This window comes from Phaethon aethereus, assembly GCF_964289735.1.
Source record: "Phaethon aethereus genome assembly, chromosome: 8".
Taxonomy (NCBI): Eukaryota; Metazoa; Chordata; class Aves; order Phaethontiformes; family Phaethontidae; genus Phaethon; species Phaethon aethereus.
Genome location: NC_138584.1, coordinates 31,043,898 through 31,065,003, shown reverse-complemented (window position 1 = coordinate 31,065,003; position 21,106 = coordinate 31,043,898). Strand labels below are relative to the sequence as shown.

General features: G+C 38.8%; 1 protein-coding gene across 1 annotated transcript; it reads left to right on the top strand.

Annotated features, from left to right (window-relative positions):
- Positions 1-1,790: 1,790 nt before the first annotated feature.
- Positions 1,791-19,029, top strand: MYSM1 (Myb like, SWIRM and MPN domains 1; the record flags this gene model as incomplete). Its single annotated transcript, XM_082002721.1, has 20 exons — positions 1,791-1,867; positions 4,210-4,285; positions 4,477-4,547; positions 5,579-5,656; positions 5,794-5,820; positions 6,332-6,410; positions 7,123-7,221; positions 7,847-8,610; positions 9,814-9,944; positions 11,115-11,218; positions 12,410-12,487; positions 13,615-13,703; positions 14,036-14,090; positions 14,174-14,224; positions 14,780-14,854; positions 15,137-15,325; positions 15,548-15,680; positions 17,702-17,807; positions 17,925-17,982; positions 18,814-19,029. 20 exons carry the CDS (start codon positions 1,791-1,793, stop codon positions 18,976-18,978), a joined length of 2,505 nt encoding a protein of 834 aa, XP_081858847.1. The 3' UTR covers positions 18,979-19,029.
- Between the last annotated feature and the right edge of the window lie 2,077 nt (positions 19,030-21,106).

Genomic DNA, 21,106 nt, shown 5'->3' with positions numbered 1-21,106 from the left:
CGAGACATCTGTATCCTCAAGGATATAGAGCATATAGATGTTGGAGTAGATAATGCTAGTTTTGTTTAGCTTAGGCAGACCTAACTGCAGGGTGCTGCCAAAAGAGTGATCTGCCCTCCCCTTCAGCCCAGTTATGCATGCCTGCTCTTGGTTGTATGTGTGAGCTGATCCAACTTATTCCACAGCTATAACTGAACAAAGGGAGAAGCAGGGTAGCAAACAGCTGAACAGCACTGGCTCTCTGGAGGGTAAGGTGGTATTAGCTTAGTTTTTGCTATTACAGTATTGCTCTCTGAACTAACTGGAGATCAGAAGGCACCTCCCTGCACATCTACTAGTGTGGGGTTGCTCTACTCTATATTTACTAGACCCACTCCCCATGCTAATAAATCCTATCAAGAGTCTTGGTATAAACCAACCAGAGGAGTAGTGTGTACCCACAACTTTGCTAACACAGTGATGTTTTCAGGACACTATTATGCGCTACACTAACATTCAGTATTGGGCTGGACCGTCTTCAGACATTTCTAGATTATATCCTACAGCATGGCATTGACGGATCCCACGACTGTAACCATTATTTTTCCTTCTATCTTCCATCATACCATTTGTCTAGATTTTGCATTTTTAAGTAGAGATAATGAAAACAACTATATTTGCTGTTAATTAATTCCACTTTCAAATCAATTCCTGCACAAAGATGAAATATTCAGAATAAAAAGGCTGCAAGAGAATTTATTCTTTCAAAAAAATTGTATTGTCACCTCTTAAAACAGAAACACTTTCTTGAGTCGATGGATGGTTCTCTGTGGTCATTTTCTACATCATGATAATGAACCCTCATGGTTCTTCACACTTCCCTTCGGTATATGATTAGACGCCCAATTACCAAGAAGGGACAAATACTTCTTGTGAAGTGAAAACAGAGATTTAAGAACGCAGGGGAATAAAACTGTGACTTTTATAGCCGTGTTACAACACAACCCGCGCAAAACCCTGCTGCCGTCACCTTCTAGATGAATAAAAAGGCATGAGGGCCGCTTGGCAGCACACAAACTGAGGCTAGCAAAACCGACACCTGCAGCGCGGGGCACCGAGACAGTCTCCCCCTTCGCTGAGGGCAGCCCTCTTCACCGGGCTCGGCTCCATCCCGGGCAGCTCGCAAACCGCCGCCACCCCAGCAAAGGCGAACGGCCCGGCGGGCTTCCGGCCACCCCACGGCCCTGCGGCATGGGCCCCGGCCTCAGGGACGTATCTCCCCGCCAGGGACGGGCCCCGGCCTCAGGGACGTATCTCCCCGCCAGGGACGTATCCCCCCGCCAGGCACGGCACCTGCCCTGGGGCACGGCCCCCTCCCGTCAGGGACGTATCCCCGCCTCAGGCACGGGCCCCCGCCTCAGGCACGGCCTCCCCCCGGAGCGCTCCCATCCCACAGCGAGCGCAGCAAGCTCGGAGGAGCAGCAGGCAGAGGGGCACGCGGCCTGGGCGGGCTCCAGCCTCCCTCTGCGCGGCCCGCTCTTCCCCCTCACGCCAGCGCTACCTCCTCAGCCCCCGCGCTCTCCCAGCCCTGCCTGACATTCATCCCTGTCTCCTTCGCTTCTACCCTGGGAGTCGCCCGCCCTCAGCTGCCCCCGGCGCGCCCCGCCTACCCCAGCGCCATCTCTCCGCCCCGGCTTCTCCTCAGGGCGCAGCTTCACTGAGGGTTGCTACGCACGCGCTGCTCTCCGCGCATGCCCAGTTACCGGTGCGGCGCTCCAGCTCGTCTCGCGAGATCGACGGGGCCGGGTGTCATGGCGGCGGCGGCGGAGGAGGTGGAGGTGGACATTGAAGGGGACTCGGCGGCCGTGTCTGGAGAGGCGGTGCCAGGGTGAGTGAGGGCCGTACTGTGGGCCGGCAGCCCGGCACTCCGGCGAGCGCGTCCCTTCCCTCCTGCGGGCAGCGTGTCCGTGAGGGGGCGACGTGGGGGAGAGGGTCCCCAGGGGTGCCCCGGCAAGGCCGCGCTCGCCCGGGGTCCCGGCTGCCGGCGGGCGCCTCAGGGGAGAGACCTTGGGGTCTCTTTGAGGGCCCATGGTGGGCGGAAGCGCCAATGTAGGGCACGGAGAACGGGGCCTAATGAAACCATTGAAGTACGGTGAATGCAGAGCTGCCGTCATCAGATCCAGCAATGAGTGAACTAGGGACACTTGTGGGTGTCCCGAGGGGTGAGGCTGCTGGGAGGCTTCTTTGAAATACATAGACGGAAGGTGCCGTGTTGCATGTCAAGTGGTGAACTTGCTGAGGCAAGGTTTAGAAAACTGAACACAGGGAGGGTCAGAAAACTGATTGAACAAGCTCACGGGTCAGGGATCTGTAAACAGGTGAAGTGAGTGGGCAGCAATTCCAACACCACAAATCTAGCAATTGCAGGTGCTGGGAGAGCGTGAGAGGATTGTGTCAGAGACAGTGGCCAGACTTGCTTGCTGTCCTAGAGTAGCATCTGCTATTGCCACTGTTGGAGACAGAATACTGGGCAAAGGGAACTATTCATCTCACCTATTTCTCGATATGGTCCAAAACTAGCAGTTTTATTGATTTCTGGCTGTACATAAGTGAAACAAGGATCTAAAACAATTATAAGATTTTAGCGTATGTAACTAATCAACTGTAAGTTTTGCAAATTTCTTAATATATGTACTTTCTGGAAGGTTATTGATTACATGATTAGTTTAACTTTAGTATAGAATTCTTTAGCCTAATAACTGTGTGATTATGTTTAACGGCCTACTATCATAGTCCTTAGGCTGTATTTGCCTCAATGCTAACATTGTAACTATGTGTGAACAGTTAATCACGAGGAAAGCAGGCTTTATGAAAATTAAAACAAGGAAGAGTTAAGAGCAAGGACTGAGAGATTAATGAGTACAGAGAAGATATCTTAACCTTGAGCATAGAGACAGACTGGCAGGAGTACTTAAACAGGGATGATAAGAAGGAACTGCTTGGCTGAACAATAGAAGGAACAAATATCCAAGGAGAAGAAATTATCCTCAGGAGACCTGTGACCATAAAAGGGAAAAAGGAGTAGGGGGTAGCTCCCCAAATGACCACCGATGACCACCCAAGACTCCTGCGCATGTGTAGTGTAGTTTTGCAATGCCAGCATTAAGTAAATGTAGTAGGTAAGCAAGGAGGCGGTGATTTCTTGGAAAATGTGTGAATATTCATGTCTTTAAGGTATATAAAGGATGAACTTTTGTTTCAGCGCACGCATGTTAGGAGGAGATATCCCCCATGCATCCAGCGCTGCAATAAAGATGTCTGCTTAATAACACGTTGATGTTATTGAGTTTAAATTTCTTTGACTTTTTTGAATCATAAGGATCTATCCTTACCTGTAAAGAGATGTTCGAACTGCTGGTGCAAAGCAGTTCAGAAAAATACGAGAATTTAATTTTAGTAGCATTGCAGAGCATATAGGGCTAAGTAGCCTTTGGAAAAGTCTTGAGCGTTCTGGAAGCAAAGAATGACAAAAAAAAAACCCATTATTTACTCAGGAGATTTTATGCTGCATTAAAATAGAAGAAAGTTGATCAATGATGTTTAATCAGTGACAGTAATAAGTAGTTATTTACAGCAAAGCTCAAGCATAACCTGGATGAAGTCCGTAAGAGCACCAACAATTCTGCATGGTAGGATTCTATTAAACCTTGTGTAAGGATGAGCTTTCCTCAGGAGGAAAACAGTTTTTTTGTTATAAGGATGTCTTTTTACCTTATTTGGGGAAAGATAGAGAAACGTTAAGTGGAGATGATAGAACTCAGTGACACTTTTAGTATTAAAAATATAGTTCTTTATTTGTCTGTCGAATTTTGGCTTCTTTAATTTGTGTGTATTTTACATGGTCCCTCATGCTTTCAGTCTTACTGGAAGAGAATTTTCACTGTTCAGGGTTCACTGGTATCACATACAGTCTGCAGTGAGATAGGTGAGGAGTTGCTACTGAGATTACCAAGAACGACTTACTGAGGGAGATTTATGCTATGTCTAATGGAATATTATAAGAGTGTAACATTATATTATAGTCTGAAATATATGGTTTCAATATTAGTATCTCTTCTGTCATCTTCTGTTAATGTTTTTGTTATTTATTACACCATTATTTTAACTCTGACAGCATTCATTTTGTTTGAATATGTTTGCATTGCTTTGAACACTGGAATCTTTTTTCAGAGATCATGAAAACACAGCTTCCAGCTTGCTACAGGATCACTATCTCGATTCATCTTGGAGAACAGATAACAGTCTCGTAAGTATTTTTTAAATGAATGTTACTTCTAGCAAGATTATCAGAACATCTATTTTCTGCATTCTCTTTCCCCTCTTTCAGGTTTTTAACCAGTGCTTTTTGTTTACTTTTAGAAACTATTATATGTCCTTGATACTCAAGTAACAGTGTGACAGAATTCAAATACTAAAACGCATTTGTATTGTTTGCAGCCATGGACGTTGGACAGCAGCATTAGTGAAGAAAACAGGGCTGTCATTGAGAAAATGTTGCTGGAAGAAGAGTATCCTTTTGATGATTTGCTTGTATGTTTTTCTGTATAACAGTAGAAAACTTCTTGTCAAAGGAACTGGACAAATATTTTCTTGTTACGGCGACTGAAGCACTGTCATCTTGTAGGTAGATTGCAGAAATCAAGGAGGACCCCTGAATTAATCACCTAGCTACCTGCAGGTTCCTCTGATGCTTCTGATTCTTCAGAAAATTACTCCAAATACTTGTTGGACTTAAGCTGGCACTGGCACCAAAAATAGCAGTATTCGTCCCCGCTTCAGCTGCTTGTTCAGTGCCACCTCCAGTGTTGTGCTGACGCAGCCGTTTGTGTCGCTTCATTGTGAACCTGATCAAACAGCTGATCTGGCTAAAAATAGCTAGTTCTTTTTGCTGAATTGTTCTTCACTTGGACTGTTTTACTGTCTGATTTTGTTTGGCTATATTCACACTTGTGCCAGCATGCAAGATAAAACCAGGAAGGAACAGCTATTTCTTTTTTTCCCCTTTTTCTTTTCTTTTTTTAAGCATTGTTGGCTTAAATAGTCTTACCAGTAGTAGAGTTTCTGGCATAAGTTGACCTCACAGACTAGGTAAGTTATAGCAGTAGTAATCACAGACTAATTTATTTTCATGTTCTTTTTGTAATTGGATGTAGTACAGTACACAGTAATAGAGGAACAAGAAAATAAATAAAGTTTTCCTAATAGAATAGATCATTGAGGCTTAATTTGAAAATAGATAAGGTTTCAGTACAACGAAAATCACTTTAGTATGTTTTCTAAGTTAAAAAAGAAAAATGCTGCTGTAGAAACAGGATACCTAGTTTGCTGCAAGTGAGCATGGGGGTTCAGAAGTCAAATGTCACTTCTTCATGTGTCAAACTAGTAGGAGTGTGTGAAACTGTGTATTTCAGTTTTGAAAGCAGTGCAGTATTTGCTTCTACAGCTGAATAATTATGAACAAGTATAACTTACATGTTTATTAGAAGTCTTATGTGTACAAATATCTCTGTTTCAAAAACTTCCTTAGTAACTATTTCAGATATTATTTATCTAATAAATCACTTTCTGAAAAAATATGGCTCAATCAAAAGGAAGTTGAGAAAAGATCTATGAAAAGGTAAGATGCATTCTGGGAAAAATTCTCAGTTCGATGAGAAGAAATGAAAAGTCCTTCGGAAAATAAGGTTATTTGCTGAGATATGCCACAGTATCACAATTATTAATTTTTATTTTCACTTTGTTTTTTATTTGCAGCCCCCATAAGAAAACTGGAAAAGTCATGTGCGTACATTTTAATGATTGAGTTGCATTTTTAAGTGTGGTGTCTGATTTTTGTTAAGTTACTGGACAATATTTAAAAAATAAAAAAATTACAGTTCCTTAGTTGCTTTTGTTTGGCTGTACAAAATTATTTAAGAGACCTTTCAATGCAAGGAAATATTGTTGTTTCTAATAATAGGCCTGTAGTAAACTTGTTTGGTTTTTTGTAGTGCAGTGTTCCTCATGAAAAAATCCCTTGTTAATTCTAGTTGGCTTTCTTTCCTGAACCTATTTGCTGCTTCTATGTATTTCTGTACCGTTAGTTACTGATGAATGTTGTGTTGCCTTGAATCTTCCTTTGTGATGGAGAAGCTGACATGATTCTTGGTATTTTATTTATCAGCCGCATTCATGTTTAAAACAATACCTTGAGAGGGAGTGTAGTCCTCCTGTCAGAAGTTGCCTTCAGTTACTAGGATTTAAGAATATATATTTTTAAGTAAGCACTAGCTTCTGTTTCTTATTGTCCTAGGGTGCGATCACCTACAAAATCAGCCAGCCACTCATTAAAGTGGACATCAGAAGAAAAAGAACTGTTTGAACAAGGACTGGTAAATTTGTTTATATATGTGATATTTTGAATGGAAGTCATTAGTTTATCTTAAATTTAAAAATAACTGTAACATGCTTATTTATATTAATTATCTGCTTCTGCTTTTTTACTTCTCGTGTTAAAAATAATTGCCATCTACTAAGAGTGTAATGATAAATCAGATTTATATTGATGAATCCCCCAAAATGGCTTTGCTTACCAGATTTTGTTCATGTGAGGCTGATTACAATTTGAGATCACAAAATATCTCAAATATACAGCTTTATGAATTGCAGAACCATAATGCTGTAGTCCACTACAGCAAGTATAGTGTGTGCTGAAGGTAAATCAGCTAATAAAGTGAAATCCTTTAACTGCTGTTGTAAGGTTTTTAGAGGTTATATGGTTGTACAGTGCGGAATGTAATAGGGTTTGCTTCGTGAAGTACAAATTAATTTCAGTAGGATTCCTTGGGTTAGCAGGCAGCATAATTTACAGTGTGCCTGAATTGGGTGAAGAAGATCCTCTAGTTAAGAAGAATAGCAATAACTTACTGTTGGATGCAATTTCATTCTTTGTAGAATAAGAGCAGCAAGGTTCCTTACCATAGGTTTGCTGTAATGTTTGTGCATTTGTAATGAATAATTGAGTTTTTAAACTCTTTTGGCATGTAAAGTGCAATGTCTGGAATGTTAGAGTTTGGGTAACTTAAATGTGCTTTCTTGTACTAGGTGAAATTTGGCCGCCGGTGGACGAAAATTGCCAAGTTGATTGGAAGTCGTACTGTTCTACAAGTGAAGAGCTATGCTCGTCAGTATTTTAAGAACAAGGTAAGCAGAGTATCTCTGTAGTTAGCAGAAAGGCTATTTAATGAGTATGCTGTTGTACATGTAGCTTGGTTTTTATCTGTCTTTTCAGGGTACTACTGTTTAAAGTACATACTCTATTTCGGTATTCAGAAGAGTGGAGTTTGCTTATTTGCAGATTTAAATATGAAGTCAGACCTGATTTCAAATTCCTAGAATGACTTCAGTATTTTTATTGCTGGTATAACTATACAATAAATGTTGTATAATTGTAGTCTGTTACCACTGTTGATTGTTAGTCTGAAAATACTTGTTTTCCACTGTACAGCTGTTTCAAGCTGTGTGCTGTAGTTTTAGCTTTAGCCTCATTTGAGACTTCAGGGGCGTTTAAGAAGAAATTACTACTGTCTGGCGTTTTTTTTCTGTTTTCTTTTTAATGGAAATAAATATTAATTGGCACTTGGGCTAAAATTATACCTGTAATGCCGTGTAAAAGTCAATTGCAATGGATTAAAATGTACTAAAGGGGTAAGATGAGGAAGAAACACTTCAGAATGTCTGCTGTTCAAATAAAATAGTTCTGACTATTCGGGAAGCAGAGGGGATTGTTTTGTTTTTCCCTCCTAAAAGTATTTTATGTTTTCCTAAGGCAAAAAACGGTGATTCTGAAAAAGAAGAGCAAAGTCAGTGTGGTAGCAGTCTTCCCACTGAAGATGGGATAAGGGTAGAAGCGTGGTCGTCTGGAAACTTGAGGGGCCGTGCAGACCCCAACCTGAATGCAGTGAAAATTGAAAAGCTGTCAGATGATGAAGAAGTAGACATAACTGATGATATGGATGAACTACTTTCTCCTACCTTCCAGCAAGAAACTGGAAAATCTGAATTACCTGTTATTTCAAAAAGTCCAGGTGAAGAAACGAAAGGAATGGAATATGTTTTTTCATCTGTTGGACACAGTTCTGGAATTTCTTTACCTAAAGAAGATCCTCAACATACCAAGCAAGATACAGTGGATGCGTTAGTATTTTCAGGTGTTACAGCAACATGTTCTCAGCACCTGAACGGTGATAAATCTGTGAACTTAGATTACCAGCAATACAATAATTTTATTGAGAAGACTGAACAAGGCAGACTAGTAACATCTCATGGTATTAGGCAAGTAACTGATCAGGAGCTTAACAAGGAACAGAGAGACCTGGCTGATAATGGGTTGCTTTTCCCTTTGCCCTGCCAAGTGGTTGAAGATCATCAAGAGGAAGCGGAGGAGCTTAAGCCACCTGATCAAGAAGTGGAGGTTGACAGAAGCATCATTCTGGAAGAAGAAAAGCAAGCTATTCCTGAATTTTTTGAAGGGCGCCAGGCCAAAACACCAGAGCGTTATTTGAAAATTAGGAATTATATTTTGGATCAATGGTAAGATACATTAATTTCATTTACTGAAATAAGTGATTGAGATGACTCATGCCCTGCTTTGTTGCAGTTAAGACACTACTTAGTACTAATAGCTTACTTCTGAAAAGAGTAAAACTAATTTTGTGGTAGCATTATAAAGATTGCCAGTGAACAGCACTGATTATTAATGCTTCTTTTGCATCTTCCCATTATTTTTTTCTGGCATTCTGGAAGCTAAGCAATGAAAATGCTTTGAAGCGTTATGAAAATGAGTGTTCTATATCAGACCTAGCTGCATCTATTTTGGTTATGTGATTTTTCTTCCACTTTTTGTCGTCCTGTATGTAAGAATGCGTGTATGGTTTTAATAAATGATTCCTCAAAATAACTGATTAAATTAATGAAGTCTGTAGCAGTACTGCCTTTACAGAAGGGGAGCTAGAAGAAACAGTCTGTGCTGAGCAAATAATGTTGACCAAAAAAACCCTTCAAACTAAGAAATTTCTTAGACTAGTGCTTGTACACTTAAATATTTTATATTCTGTCTCCAAAGAATCAGTTTAAGGACTCTCAGTGATTTGTGGTGGCAGGCTTAAAATACAATTTATGCTGTTAACAGTTTTGTGTGCTTGTGCTGTTGGTTAGCTTGCTTTTAAGTAGAAAGAATTGCCGAGTTTAATTCTGTTCTCATTCAGTTGTCTTGTGTATTGACAGTTTACTCTAGCTGCAAAGAAACTCTAAAATTCCATACCAGAGAAGCGTTGAACTGAAACGATTCAGTATCAGTTTAAAAGCAAGTAATAAGTGCATAGAGAATGAAAACAGGCTTCTTTATTACACCAAGGAAGCCTATGATTATACGAGCCATTTAGACTAATCTAATGCAGACGTTCTTCTGTCAGTTTAGCAGCACCGTAGTACTTTTGAGTAATTCATTGCTTCCTGGCACCAGTCGTGTTGAAGAGTTTGTTTTAACGCGTGGAACATAAGTTTCACTCTGCAGAAGTATGAAAGTGTATGGAAAAACCCTAAAATAAATGGTATGTGTTTTGTGGAGTTTATATTTGTGCTGTGATTGCCCTGCCGAGTGGTGTGTAGTGTGTGCATCGGGGGGCGGGGGGAGCCACTTCACTGGCTCGTCTTAACCTCACCTGAAGTCACACAATTCCTTCTTCCCCCCATGATTTGTTTTACTATTTGATGATGTGTTATACTTTATTTTAGGGAGAGATGTAAACCCAAATACCTGAATAAGACTTCCGTGCGTCCAGGCCTTAAAAACTGCGGTGATGTTAACTGCATTGGACGGATCCACACATACTTGGAATTAATAGGAGCGATTAACTTTGGCTGTGGTAAAGATATTTTTATTGGAATCAATTCAGAACTAAAATTCTAATCAGTTCTTGCTGAACACATCTATTGTTGACTCAGCTTTTTTATTAAAATGAGTATTTTCATGTGAAGGGTAAACATTAAGGTTAGTAGATGTGTCTTTAAAAGAAAAGTTGTAAATTCACTTCACTGAAGCGTGGATGACTGCACTTAATCGGAATCGGGCATCCATGTGGATAATCTTCAGACTTCTCTGTACTCTTAATGTCTTAAATGTAGCAACAATTACTATTTAAGTTCTGTAGAAGAGAATCTTTGGACTGTATTTAGTCTAGTCATGTTCCAACCCATATGGCTGTAGCCTATTTTGGTATCAATGTTGAAGGACTGCTTAGTGCCAGGGTATACTGCTCCATGCAGAAGGATACACGTTAGTCCTTACTATGAAGGACCTTCTGACCAGATTGTCTCTCATGACCTTTGAAAATCTAGAGGTGTTTGTAACCTCCTTACAGAATTATGGATTTTTGATTTTACACAAAAGACCTTTTCTTCTCCTACCCATGCTTACCGTACACCAGCTGGTGGTTTTTGGATTTTTTTTGTTTGTTTTGTGCTTTTCTGTGTGTCCATTATTGGGTTTTTTTTTACAATATCTGCTATATCTGAAATTTTGCCCTCCCTCCGTGTAAGATGGAATTGAAGTTATTGTTTCTTTTTCCCATACTAAATTATAACTATTTGCTAAATAAAAAAAACAGTGTCTTTGTCCTCAGGGCTAGTTTTTACAAGATTCAAATGTTAAAATTAGGTGACATGTTAGAAGTATGTATACACCTAGAAGTTACTGTTGGTTTAGTCTCTCTGGATTGCTTTTGGTCGCAAGTTGAATCATAGTCACTTAGGAGAGGAGGAATGGCCTGCAAATACATTTTGTCTGAAACAAACTAACAATAAGGAAGGAGGTTTTCCTGTCATAAAAACGCTGTGGTAGTGGGAGAAGGCTATATAATCAGTTAGTAATATGACCTCCAGGAGTTGTCTTTTCCATGTGGGTTTGTGTTGCTTTTTTTTTTTTCTTTATGGCATTTGTTGTTACCACTTACCAATGTCATTCTTGGCCCTGTACCAGAAATAAGTGGCTTCATGCTTTACCGAAGTACAGTGTATCTCTCTTCTGTATCCTGTAGAACAAGCTGTCTACAACCGACCCCAACCAGCTGATAAAACGCGGTCCAAAGAAGGCAAAGACACAGCGGAAGCATACCAGCTTGCTCAGCGGTTGCAGTCCATGGTATGTTTTGGGGAGGGAGGTGGGGGCAGCAAAAAAATGTTCATCATGGAGAAAGTCTTTTCAGTCCTGATTTTTCAAGTGGGGACATCTCAGGGAATTTCTCCTCTCGTTCCATTTGCAGTTTCATTAGAATGCCCTGTAATTTGAGTGTCAGTCTAAGTACAATTTCTGCTGACAGGTGTCTGCCCTAACTTCTGCTATCTTACACGTTTGATTTCTGTACAGGTACTTAACTGCGATTGTGTTTCAGTCTTTTCCCTGCAGCCCCAATCCCTTCGTACCCACCTCCCCGTAATTTGTTAGCCTGTATTAGTCAGAAAATAGTGGAGTGTGTTGTTAGTGTGGAATTTGCTTGCATTTTAACTGTTAAGTATACTAGGTATATGACTTACCGAGAGCCTCATGCACACAATTAGTAGTAGCTCTTTTATCACTACATGAATTACCAAGGCTTGTCATATTTAGTTTTCATATTCACGATTAATTTAGCATTTTTAAGTACTTCATAGCAAGATAAATCAGCTGATGAGAAGAAAACTAAATCAATCCCACTAAAAAAAAGTTAAACATAAAGAACTGTAAACATACTAGTTTTATAGCTTTCTGTTTTGTCTGAGCTGTAATTCAGAGCTGGATAATCACAGAATCACAGAATCACTAGGTTGGAAAGGACCTTTAAGATCATCAAGTCCAACCATTAATCCAGAACCACCATGTCCCCTAAACCATGTCCTGAAGCACCACATCCACACGTTTTTTGAACACTTCCAGGGATGGCGACTCCACCACCTCCCTGGGCAGCCTGTTCCAATGCCTGACCACCCTCTCAGTGAAGAAATTTTTCCTAATATCCAATCTAAACCTCCCCTGGCGCAACTTGAGGCCATTTCCTCTTGTCCTAATAATGCGCTGTTGCTGTCAGAGGTGTTGATGATCCATGGAGCACCAACCAGGTGTTAGGCGTTACAGCCTTAAAAACTGAAAACTTCACTGATGATATTTCGTGACAGACTGTGAACAGCTTAATTCTGCAGAACCCCAGGGTGATCATTCTTTTCTGGAAATATGTCACAGTGTTCGTAACATTCACATGGCAGTAACCTTTTGGACGATGTTCTCGTGGCTGAAATAAAATAAATGCAGTTTTTTCAGGATTATGATCGTTGACTCATATTGATTTGCTTGCTGCAGCGTACAAGAAGACGGCGAGTGCGAGACCCTTGGGGAAACTGGTGTGATGCAAGGGATTTGGAAGGACAGACATTTGAGGTAACCCTTCCATGTTTTAAACCTTCCTTACAGAATTAATTCTTGCTAATTGCTAGCAGGTGGTGTTGCATCAAATATACAAGGGAAACAGTTGTGTAATAGGTATTTAACCTCTCTTTGTGGAAGCAATAATTTGAAAATAATGTAGCAGCTGTTACATCTTTATGCTGCTGATAAATACAGCTGTACTTTGGTGTTTACAAAGGTGTTCATGTTTTATGCCTATAAAGCTCTTTGCCTTGTAGGAGGTTTCATGACCCTTTGTTTTCACTTAACTGCCTTACTAAAGCGAACAGTAAGGCATAGGAGTATAATATTTGAGGTTGGGGTTTTGGGGGTTTTTTTCAGTCCTTGATTTCTCTGTGCTTCTAATGCAGGTGATAGGAGTGCCTAATGTTAACGGTGCTACTGGCAATATCCCCAGAAATAATCTGGTTTATAAAGTGCTTAGAAAAAAATCTTACAAGTTTAACTATTTTCTAGAATACTTGGAAATGTAATGTCCACTTGAGCATGTCCATTTCTACAACTTCAAATTATAGAAAAAGTGAGGAACTGTAAACATGCTCTTTTTCTTGTATAGAAAAACACTTAAACTTGCAACCTTCAGTCATAAGTATCTGGACCAACTACTTCCATAATGTCATAAAGCCATACCTCTCTTTGAGTAACTGTGGTTAATAATTTTAACACTTTCTGAAAAGTACATATTTGGATGGAAATAAAGTTTGAAAACACTCATCCCTAAAGAAATGTCATGATAAATTCTGGCCATGGATTGTGATGGCAGACTTTCTCCTTAGTTTCACCCTTGCATTTATGAATGGTTTGCGATATGGGCTGTGATTTTACTGAATTTGATTGACTTGGGGAATGTAAGAATTCTTTCATTGGGCATCTTACAGACTAGATCTCTGATTTTCGTTACTTCCGCACTGCTTGATTCTGTTATGGTTCTTGCCTTCTATCTTGAGTAGCCCTATCTTGAGTAACACGGAAAAATCAATAGCGTATCAAGAGGACGCTGATGTCAAGAATTTATTCTGGGCTGGTTTTGGAATCATTACTGAAAGACCACTTCAGGCACTACAATGGATTTCTTTATTTTTTTTCCTAAATTTTTTTAGCATCTGTCTGCTGAAGAATTAGCAAGAAGAAGAGAGGAAGAAAAACTGAAACCTGCAAAATCTTCTAAAGGTTCAAGACAAATAAAAAGGTATTATTTGATGTACTTGTGTTCAAACATAGGTCTTGTAGAAATTAAACAAAGGTCTTGGGTAGTGTCAGGCCAGAATGCTGTAAATCATTAATATATATTAATCTATATTACGGTCTGAAATAACATGTATGCATTTCAGATGTTTCGTATTGAAATTCACAAGTGTGGGTAGTGAAGTTTCTGTATTTGGTGGAAGTCATCCTACTGTGGGATGAGAAAATCCAGTAAAGAAAACAAGGGTATTCCTCCTCTGCCAAGGAAGCAGAGGGAAACTTGACAAGTTTCCTGACTGTCCTACATCTTTAGAGAAATTTTCTTTCATTTTATAGTTCCTTTGATCCCTTTCAGCTGATACCATGCTGTTTATTCTCTGAAGAAAAACAGGTATGTACCTACAAGTGAATAATCAAGATTGCTTTATTACTTAGTTACTTTTCTTATACTCATTATTGCATTTATCATTTCAGGAACCTTTTCAGGTGAAAGTCTCTTCCGAAGCACTGTTAATAATGGATTTGGTGAGGATTAAGTTTTATCTTTCAGAAAGTGAAGATGTAGATGTTGTAGGTTTTTTGGTTAGGGTTTGTTTTGGTTTTGTTTTTTTTAACGGGCAATATAAGAGGATTGAGAAATACAGTACGTAAGTTAACTTCTTTCCATTCAGACCTAGAATTGAGAATCTAGTATTAAATAAAACCCCTAAAGGTGATTTTTTTTTATGTTGTGCTTACAGTTTCTAGAAGGTAAATGGTTATACACTAAGAGCATTACTACTCACTACTCTCTGTCATACGTTAAATATAATTTGCTTAAAGCTACTTCGTAAAATAGACAGCTGTTTTGAGATCTTATGGGTTCATTTTCTACTAGTCTGGGAATGGATTTTGCATTTATAAAGCAATGTGTGGGTTTTCCTGTTTGGGTTTGTTGTTTTTTTTTTTTTAATAACAGGTTGTACCAAAATTGGTGCAGTTCAGCACTGCACAGCATCGCACAGGCTTCAGGTTTTTTTTTCTCAAAACTAGGAGAAATTATGCAACTTTAACATTAACAATTGTTTAATATCATTTTAGCACTCTCATGTGTCTATGGCTGAAGTAATTGGGCTGTTAGGTGGAAGATACTCTGAAGCTGATAAAATTGTAGAAGTAAGTGTTTGTCTTTTTTATGTTTTCTCTAAAATATTAAAACTGTGATGATAATAACATTTACATCTATTTGAATTACATATATTCTGAAGGGCAACTACTTAAATATATTTAAAGTTGAAGTCACTTGCTGTAGTCTTGGAATGTTAGAGTTATGCTTATGTTCAAGTGTTGGCCTGTCAACGCTACCACGAGTCTGGTATAGGACTCCTAACATTCTTTAAATTGTATTTAACTGATGGAGATTTCTTGCATTTATCCATCTGGAGACTTCTTTAACAGGTTTGTGCAGCAGAGCCCTGCAATAGTCTCAGTACAGGCCTGCAGTGTGAGATGGATCCGGTATCTCAAACGCAGGCCTCGGAAACGCTGGCAGCCAGAGGGTACAGTGTTATTGGATGGTACCATTCCCACCCAGCCTTTGACCCCAACCCCTCAATACGAGATATTGACACTCAAGCTAAATACCAGGTACGTGCTGCTCTCTACGTTAAAAATTAATAAATTGAAAAAAACCCCTAAAGCCTCCCTGGTATTTACGGTGTTGATACAGATTATTGCTCTAATGCATCTTAAAATAAGTTCATTCATAAATTGACATAAATTCTATGTTTTTTAGTTTCAGAATGCTGTTGTGAAAAAGATTGTCTTTTTTGTAAGTTGGGGGTTTTTTGTGTGTGTTTGGTTTTTTAGAGTTATTTCTCCAGGGGTGGAGCCATGTTCATTGGAATGATTATAAGTCCTTACAACCGAAATAATCCTCTTCCGTATTCTCAGACTACTTGTCTAGTAATTAGCGATGAGATCAGTTCTGACGGTTCCTACCGTAAGTACCAATGTTTTATCCACTGTCTTAATTTTTATTTTCCTTTTGGATACTAAAGGGAAAAATGTTTGTCTCGAACTTGAGAAATCGGTATGAAGTATACTTATGGTAGTAAGTTGTGCTGTACAAAACCGGGAATTTCACTTAAGGAGTAATCCTGCAAGTAGTCCATGCTGTCACAACAAGAATATACAGGTATAAATCGATAGAACATTGGTTTTCTGTATTAGTGTTTCCCACAGTACGTGGAAGAAATGAAAGGGTTGGGACAAGGGTCACTGTTACTTACATACAGTATCCATGCGAATAGCTGAGCAACTGTTTCACGTGTATTACTTACACCTTGCTGTGTTACAAAATTCTGAACAGATCCTCTGATGGAGGAGACAGGAGGAGGACAACGGCAAAGAACTGGCTGCTAGCGTGGCCAAAAGTCCTAATTTGAGTAATTTAGCATTCAGAAGGTCAAAGGATTAAACTTGACAGCTGTCCAGGAACACACAAGATATGGGAGATGAAATGCTGTGCTGGCACAAATCCCAATGTATGAGAACAAATTCTTGATTAAAAATGTCACTGGTATTTCATGCAAAGGGGACGTTTTCCTTTCTTGAATAGTTAAGAACATATGATATAAAATTTATGATACTTCAAGCGATGATCGGATCTGCTCATTCCCTGATGTTAATTTGAGGAAAATTCCCATGATAACAGGATATGGCTATGGTAGCTGCCTCTTCTCTCTCCTTCTCCCTCCCCCTGCTTAAGTCCTGATTTTTTACATCTAGTTTCCAAGGTTTCCAATTTCCTTGGCAAGGCCCAGTGAGCCCACAGCTCCCCCCCTGTTTTTTCCTGTGGAAGTAAGGAAGGGAGACCATCTGCCTGGAGGCTTGCTTCGTAGTCCTAGGGGAAGTGAAGTGGTGGCCACATCTGTGCAGTAATTCCTGTTTACCGTACTGACAGTACCGCAATTTTATCCTCATTTCCCACGCATCCCAGCCTTGTGGTGGGGAGTTAAAATACTGTCTGCCCTTAGAAGTAGATATTTTTGTGGTCGCATACATTTTCTGTCTGCGAGGACTTTGCATTTACATTCACCTCATGAAATCAACTTTCTACAACATGGTATCTCCTCCAGCTCTTTCGAAAAGTTATACTGTGGCAGTAGCTCTGTAGTACTGTGCAAATGAACACAAATTAGTATTTCATATGAGCCATCAATATTTCTGTAAATCAGTTCTTACTCTCGGAAATGCATTCTGCACTGAACACTTTTCACATTTGAGATGTGTTCAAATAGCAGATTGCATTTATTGCTCTCTTTTCCCTTACTCTGAGGTCTAGTTGGAGAGCATGCATTCTTACGATCTTGGAAAAGCTTTTTTTTTTTTTTTTTTTTTTAAATGACTTAGTGAAATATACAGTCTCTTTCTCTCTCCCTGATTTTTTGGTAACTGAATTGTGTTCTGCAGGTAATTTTCTGGTGTTCCTTTAAAATTCTTTCTAAATTCCTCTTCCTCCACCTGCAAAAAACTAGAAGAATGTCTTCCTTTAGGAACAAAATTCCTCTGAATTCTACAACAGTAGTTAGCCACTTCATCAACTGGTTCGTACATAAAATACAAAACCTTTTTTATTCATTTAATAACCACATGGATCTTAGAGACTACAAAAGTGGTATTAAGTTATAAAAACTCAATTCATTTCACCATTTTTCTGTTATGTTGTAGATTTCTGTGTGCTTCTTTATGGCATGAGGAATTGGCAAGGGCAGGGAGGAGAACAGGTTTGTTCCCTACTCCCACCAAAATTAAATTTGGAATCCGAAATACGTCATACTTTTACTTTAAACTCCTTAACATTGGGAAGTAACAGGACTGCAAGCTTCTGCAGTCGGGAATAAATGATGAACAGTTATGGGGAAGGAAGGGATTGCACCTAAAACAAAAAAAAAGAAAAAAAAAAAGTTAAAAAGTTGAGTGTACTAGAAACACTGGATAATCGTGTTCAATTGATTGCAGGCCTGCCCTACAAATTTGAAGTACAGCAGATGTTGGAGGAGCCTCAGTGGGAATTAATATTTGAAAAAACAAGATGGATTATTGAAAAATACAGATTCTGCCATAGGTACATGTCAACTTCTATTATAAAGAACAGCCAGTTTAGAATTTTTGCATGTTTATTTTATTGATGTTTCAATAAAGACACATGTCTGCTTTCTACTATTTGTTTTTCTTTCAACAGCAGTGTTCCCATGGATAAAATTTTTCACAGAGATTCTGACCTGACTTGCTTGCAGAAAGTAAGTTTTCTTCTTTTACTTTTTTAATTTTAAATGTTTTCTCTTCTATACCAATCTGTTTCGTATCGTCAGAAGTGGCCTGAAATTACATTTTCACAATTCACAGATGTAAATTAATGACAATAAATGACTTCTGTGGTGAAGCTTATTTACTTACAAACACAGTGAAAATAAGAGTGCTCATTTGAGGGATTTGGGGCCAACAGTTACGTGCAGATACAAGTTTTTGCCACAGTTTGGAGAAGAATGAATGACAAATTAGTCATGCCTCTTCTCAGCACATTTTATGCTTTCTGTGTCAAGAACTGCACACGTTTCAAGAGAAGATTTGGACTTTCTAGTCCTTTGTGCTATCAGTAAAGTAGTGCTGTGCCACGTTTGTCATGCATAAGTGAGAACTTTAATTTTCCAGTCAGTGTAGTTGTTGCTATGAAGTTGTAAATTACTACAGCTGCAACGTTAATGGCACAAACAAGACACAAAATCTGCCCAAAGCAGAAGACATAAACAGAAAACACATACGCAATGATAGCCCATGTCTAATTTTTTTTCCCTCTCAACATGAATTTGCTTATAAACAGCTTAAATCTGAAATCGGGTTGGTCGAATACTCTTGAACTTAGCTGTTGTGTAACTGGTTTTAAATCACCCATGTGTTCCTGTGTGACTGTTTCGTTCTAAAATTTATATTGTACAGGTGAACACTTTCTGTAGTGTTAATCCTAAAGAAAAAAATAAAAATCCTTTTGGAATACTTACCAGATAGAAGGGGGGAAAAATAAACTCAGGAAAAATGACAATTTTAAAAAAATGTCCTTTTCTTTTGACTAGCTTTTGGAGTGCATGAGAAAGACTTTGGGCAAGGTAACAAACTGCTTTATTGCTGAGGAGTTCTTGACTCAGATAGAAAACTTATTCCTTTCCACATACAAGCGTGAGAAAAAGAGTAATGCCGAAGAAAGTGAGAATGAACGTTCAAATGAATTGCCAATGTGATGACTTTAACAAAACAAAATCATGGAGTTTTCATTTTATTTTTTCATTTTCTTCCCCTCCTCCCCAATATGTCAACTCTTTCAGAATTATTATCCATTTTAATAGTAACTGTTACAGAATCCAGTGTCATCTTATTGTTATGGTTTAAAGGTAGTTTGAAAAACTCCTAATGTGTGTGATCTGACTGCATGAGGAATGCTCAATACTAACATTTTGTAAAAAAAAAGAGTGCCACAGAACTAATTGATTGACCAGCGGGCTGCCCTTTGGGAAGAACGACAATCTGGCAAGAATACTGTGCTTCAGTCTTCAAGGAGAGTTTGTCCTCTCGCCAGTCTTTCAGTTTGGGAATTTTCTCTTACTTTTTATCTACAGGTACACATCTAACTCGGAATGAATTTGCTCCTTAATGCTGTAGAGATTGTAAGTTTGAATGAATTCACAAAAGAGAAACTTACAGCTTAACTGAAATGTAATTTTGTAGCTCACTGATTTCAAACTTCCCTGGTATCCAGTCTGAAGTTTTACTCAGTTGTGGTTTAATAAATCATCTGATTTTTTTATTTTTATTTTTTCCCCATTGCTCCCTGTGGTCAAGTAGCTTTTTGGCATGTTCTTTGCCATCTTGCTTTTGTATTTGGGGAGGAAAAGCTGGCAAGTTTTCATGACTTCTCAGTAGTAGTTGTGCTTGTTTCCAGTGGAAATGGTAATTCCTGTCTTGTTACAGGTTGCAATCTTTCTGATCTTCCATTCTATGGGGAGATATTATGTTGTTCTGCCAGATCATTGTGATTTGTCCACTTGTAATTGCCACTGTTTCCTGTGGAAACAAGAGCTCTTGATTGAGGGCAAACTTAGTGCAAGGAGCAGAAAAGTATTTGTCTTTTAAAAGAAAAGCAACCCACCAACTTTTATATTCAGAGTCTTCTCTATAATGCACAGTTCAATAAGAAAACATACTGTTTTGTATCAGTTCTTCAGTTATAATTTCATACAAGTATATATTCAGATAAATTAGTCATGAACAGATTGGTCTTGATTGAGATGTTTCTTGACTGCAGCTTGGAACTGTTTCATGAGCTATATCACTGTGAATCTTTATAGAAAAAGTGTGCTTTAAATTTTGCGTTCTAAATCATGAACAAACTTGACTTGTATACAGTTATTACTATTTACACTATTACTATTTACACAGAGTTATCCTGAGCAAAGTTTCTGAGAGGTCTAAAATATATTTGAAAACATGAAGCAAGACCTTGAGTTTATATCTAGAGGGCTGACAATGGACTCAGTTCTTATTTTAAATATATATCTGTGTGTATATATCTAGTTCTACATAACATGAATGGAATTTTAAGATTTCATATGTTTACATTTTTAACGTCAGCTTTTCATTTGTATAAAGAGTTTGAAAAGCTTTAAAATTGTAGAGTTGCATCCCAAGGAGGGAACTCCTTTAAGGAAGTTAAAATTACTTTTTTATCATGCTTCATACAATGTTAGTCTCTTTCTGTTGCGAAATGGAAGGTGCAGAACCTGATCGTATGAAAACGTGAGCCCTTGGTACTCGGTGATTCTCCCAACACAGATTCAAGAGCTACGGACTTAAAAATATTGGTGAATGTTGTGTGCTCTCTTCTATGTTCAGATCTGCTGGTGCACAGCTTTACATCCCACTGCTATGTATACTTTACAGACTCAGTGTATCCATCTCTAAGACACATTGACTCAGTCTGCATATATTCTAAAATGTCATCTTTGGGACTTCCTAATTAAAAATAGTGCATGGTTTTCTGTATTTCTAGTTTAAACTACACTCTTGGTGAGAAAGCATTCCTTCCCTACTTAGTTGTGGAGTGGCCTGCAGTGTAAGGTGTTCTTCTGCAGTTTTGCATAGGTTACTCTAGAAAAAATCGCACAGTATAAGTGTATGTACTAAAAGCTGGCATTAGTTCAGATTTTCAGGAAGAGAATTTTGAACCTCTTGTAACAGCAATATGAAGTAGATAATGCTCTTTGTCCACATACAGTCTATTTGCAACCATTTAAGGATGGATGTCAGTATTAACCAAGTAGTGATAACAATGTGCTGCCTGGTTCTCCGCTTAATGATTAAAAAGAGTTAAAG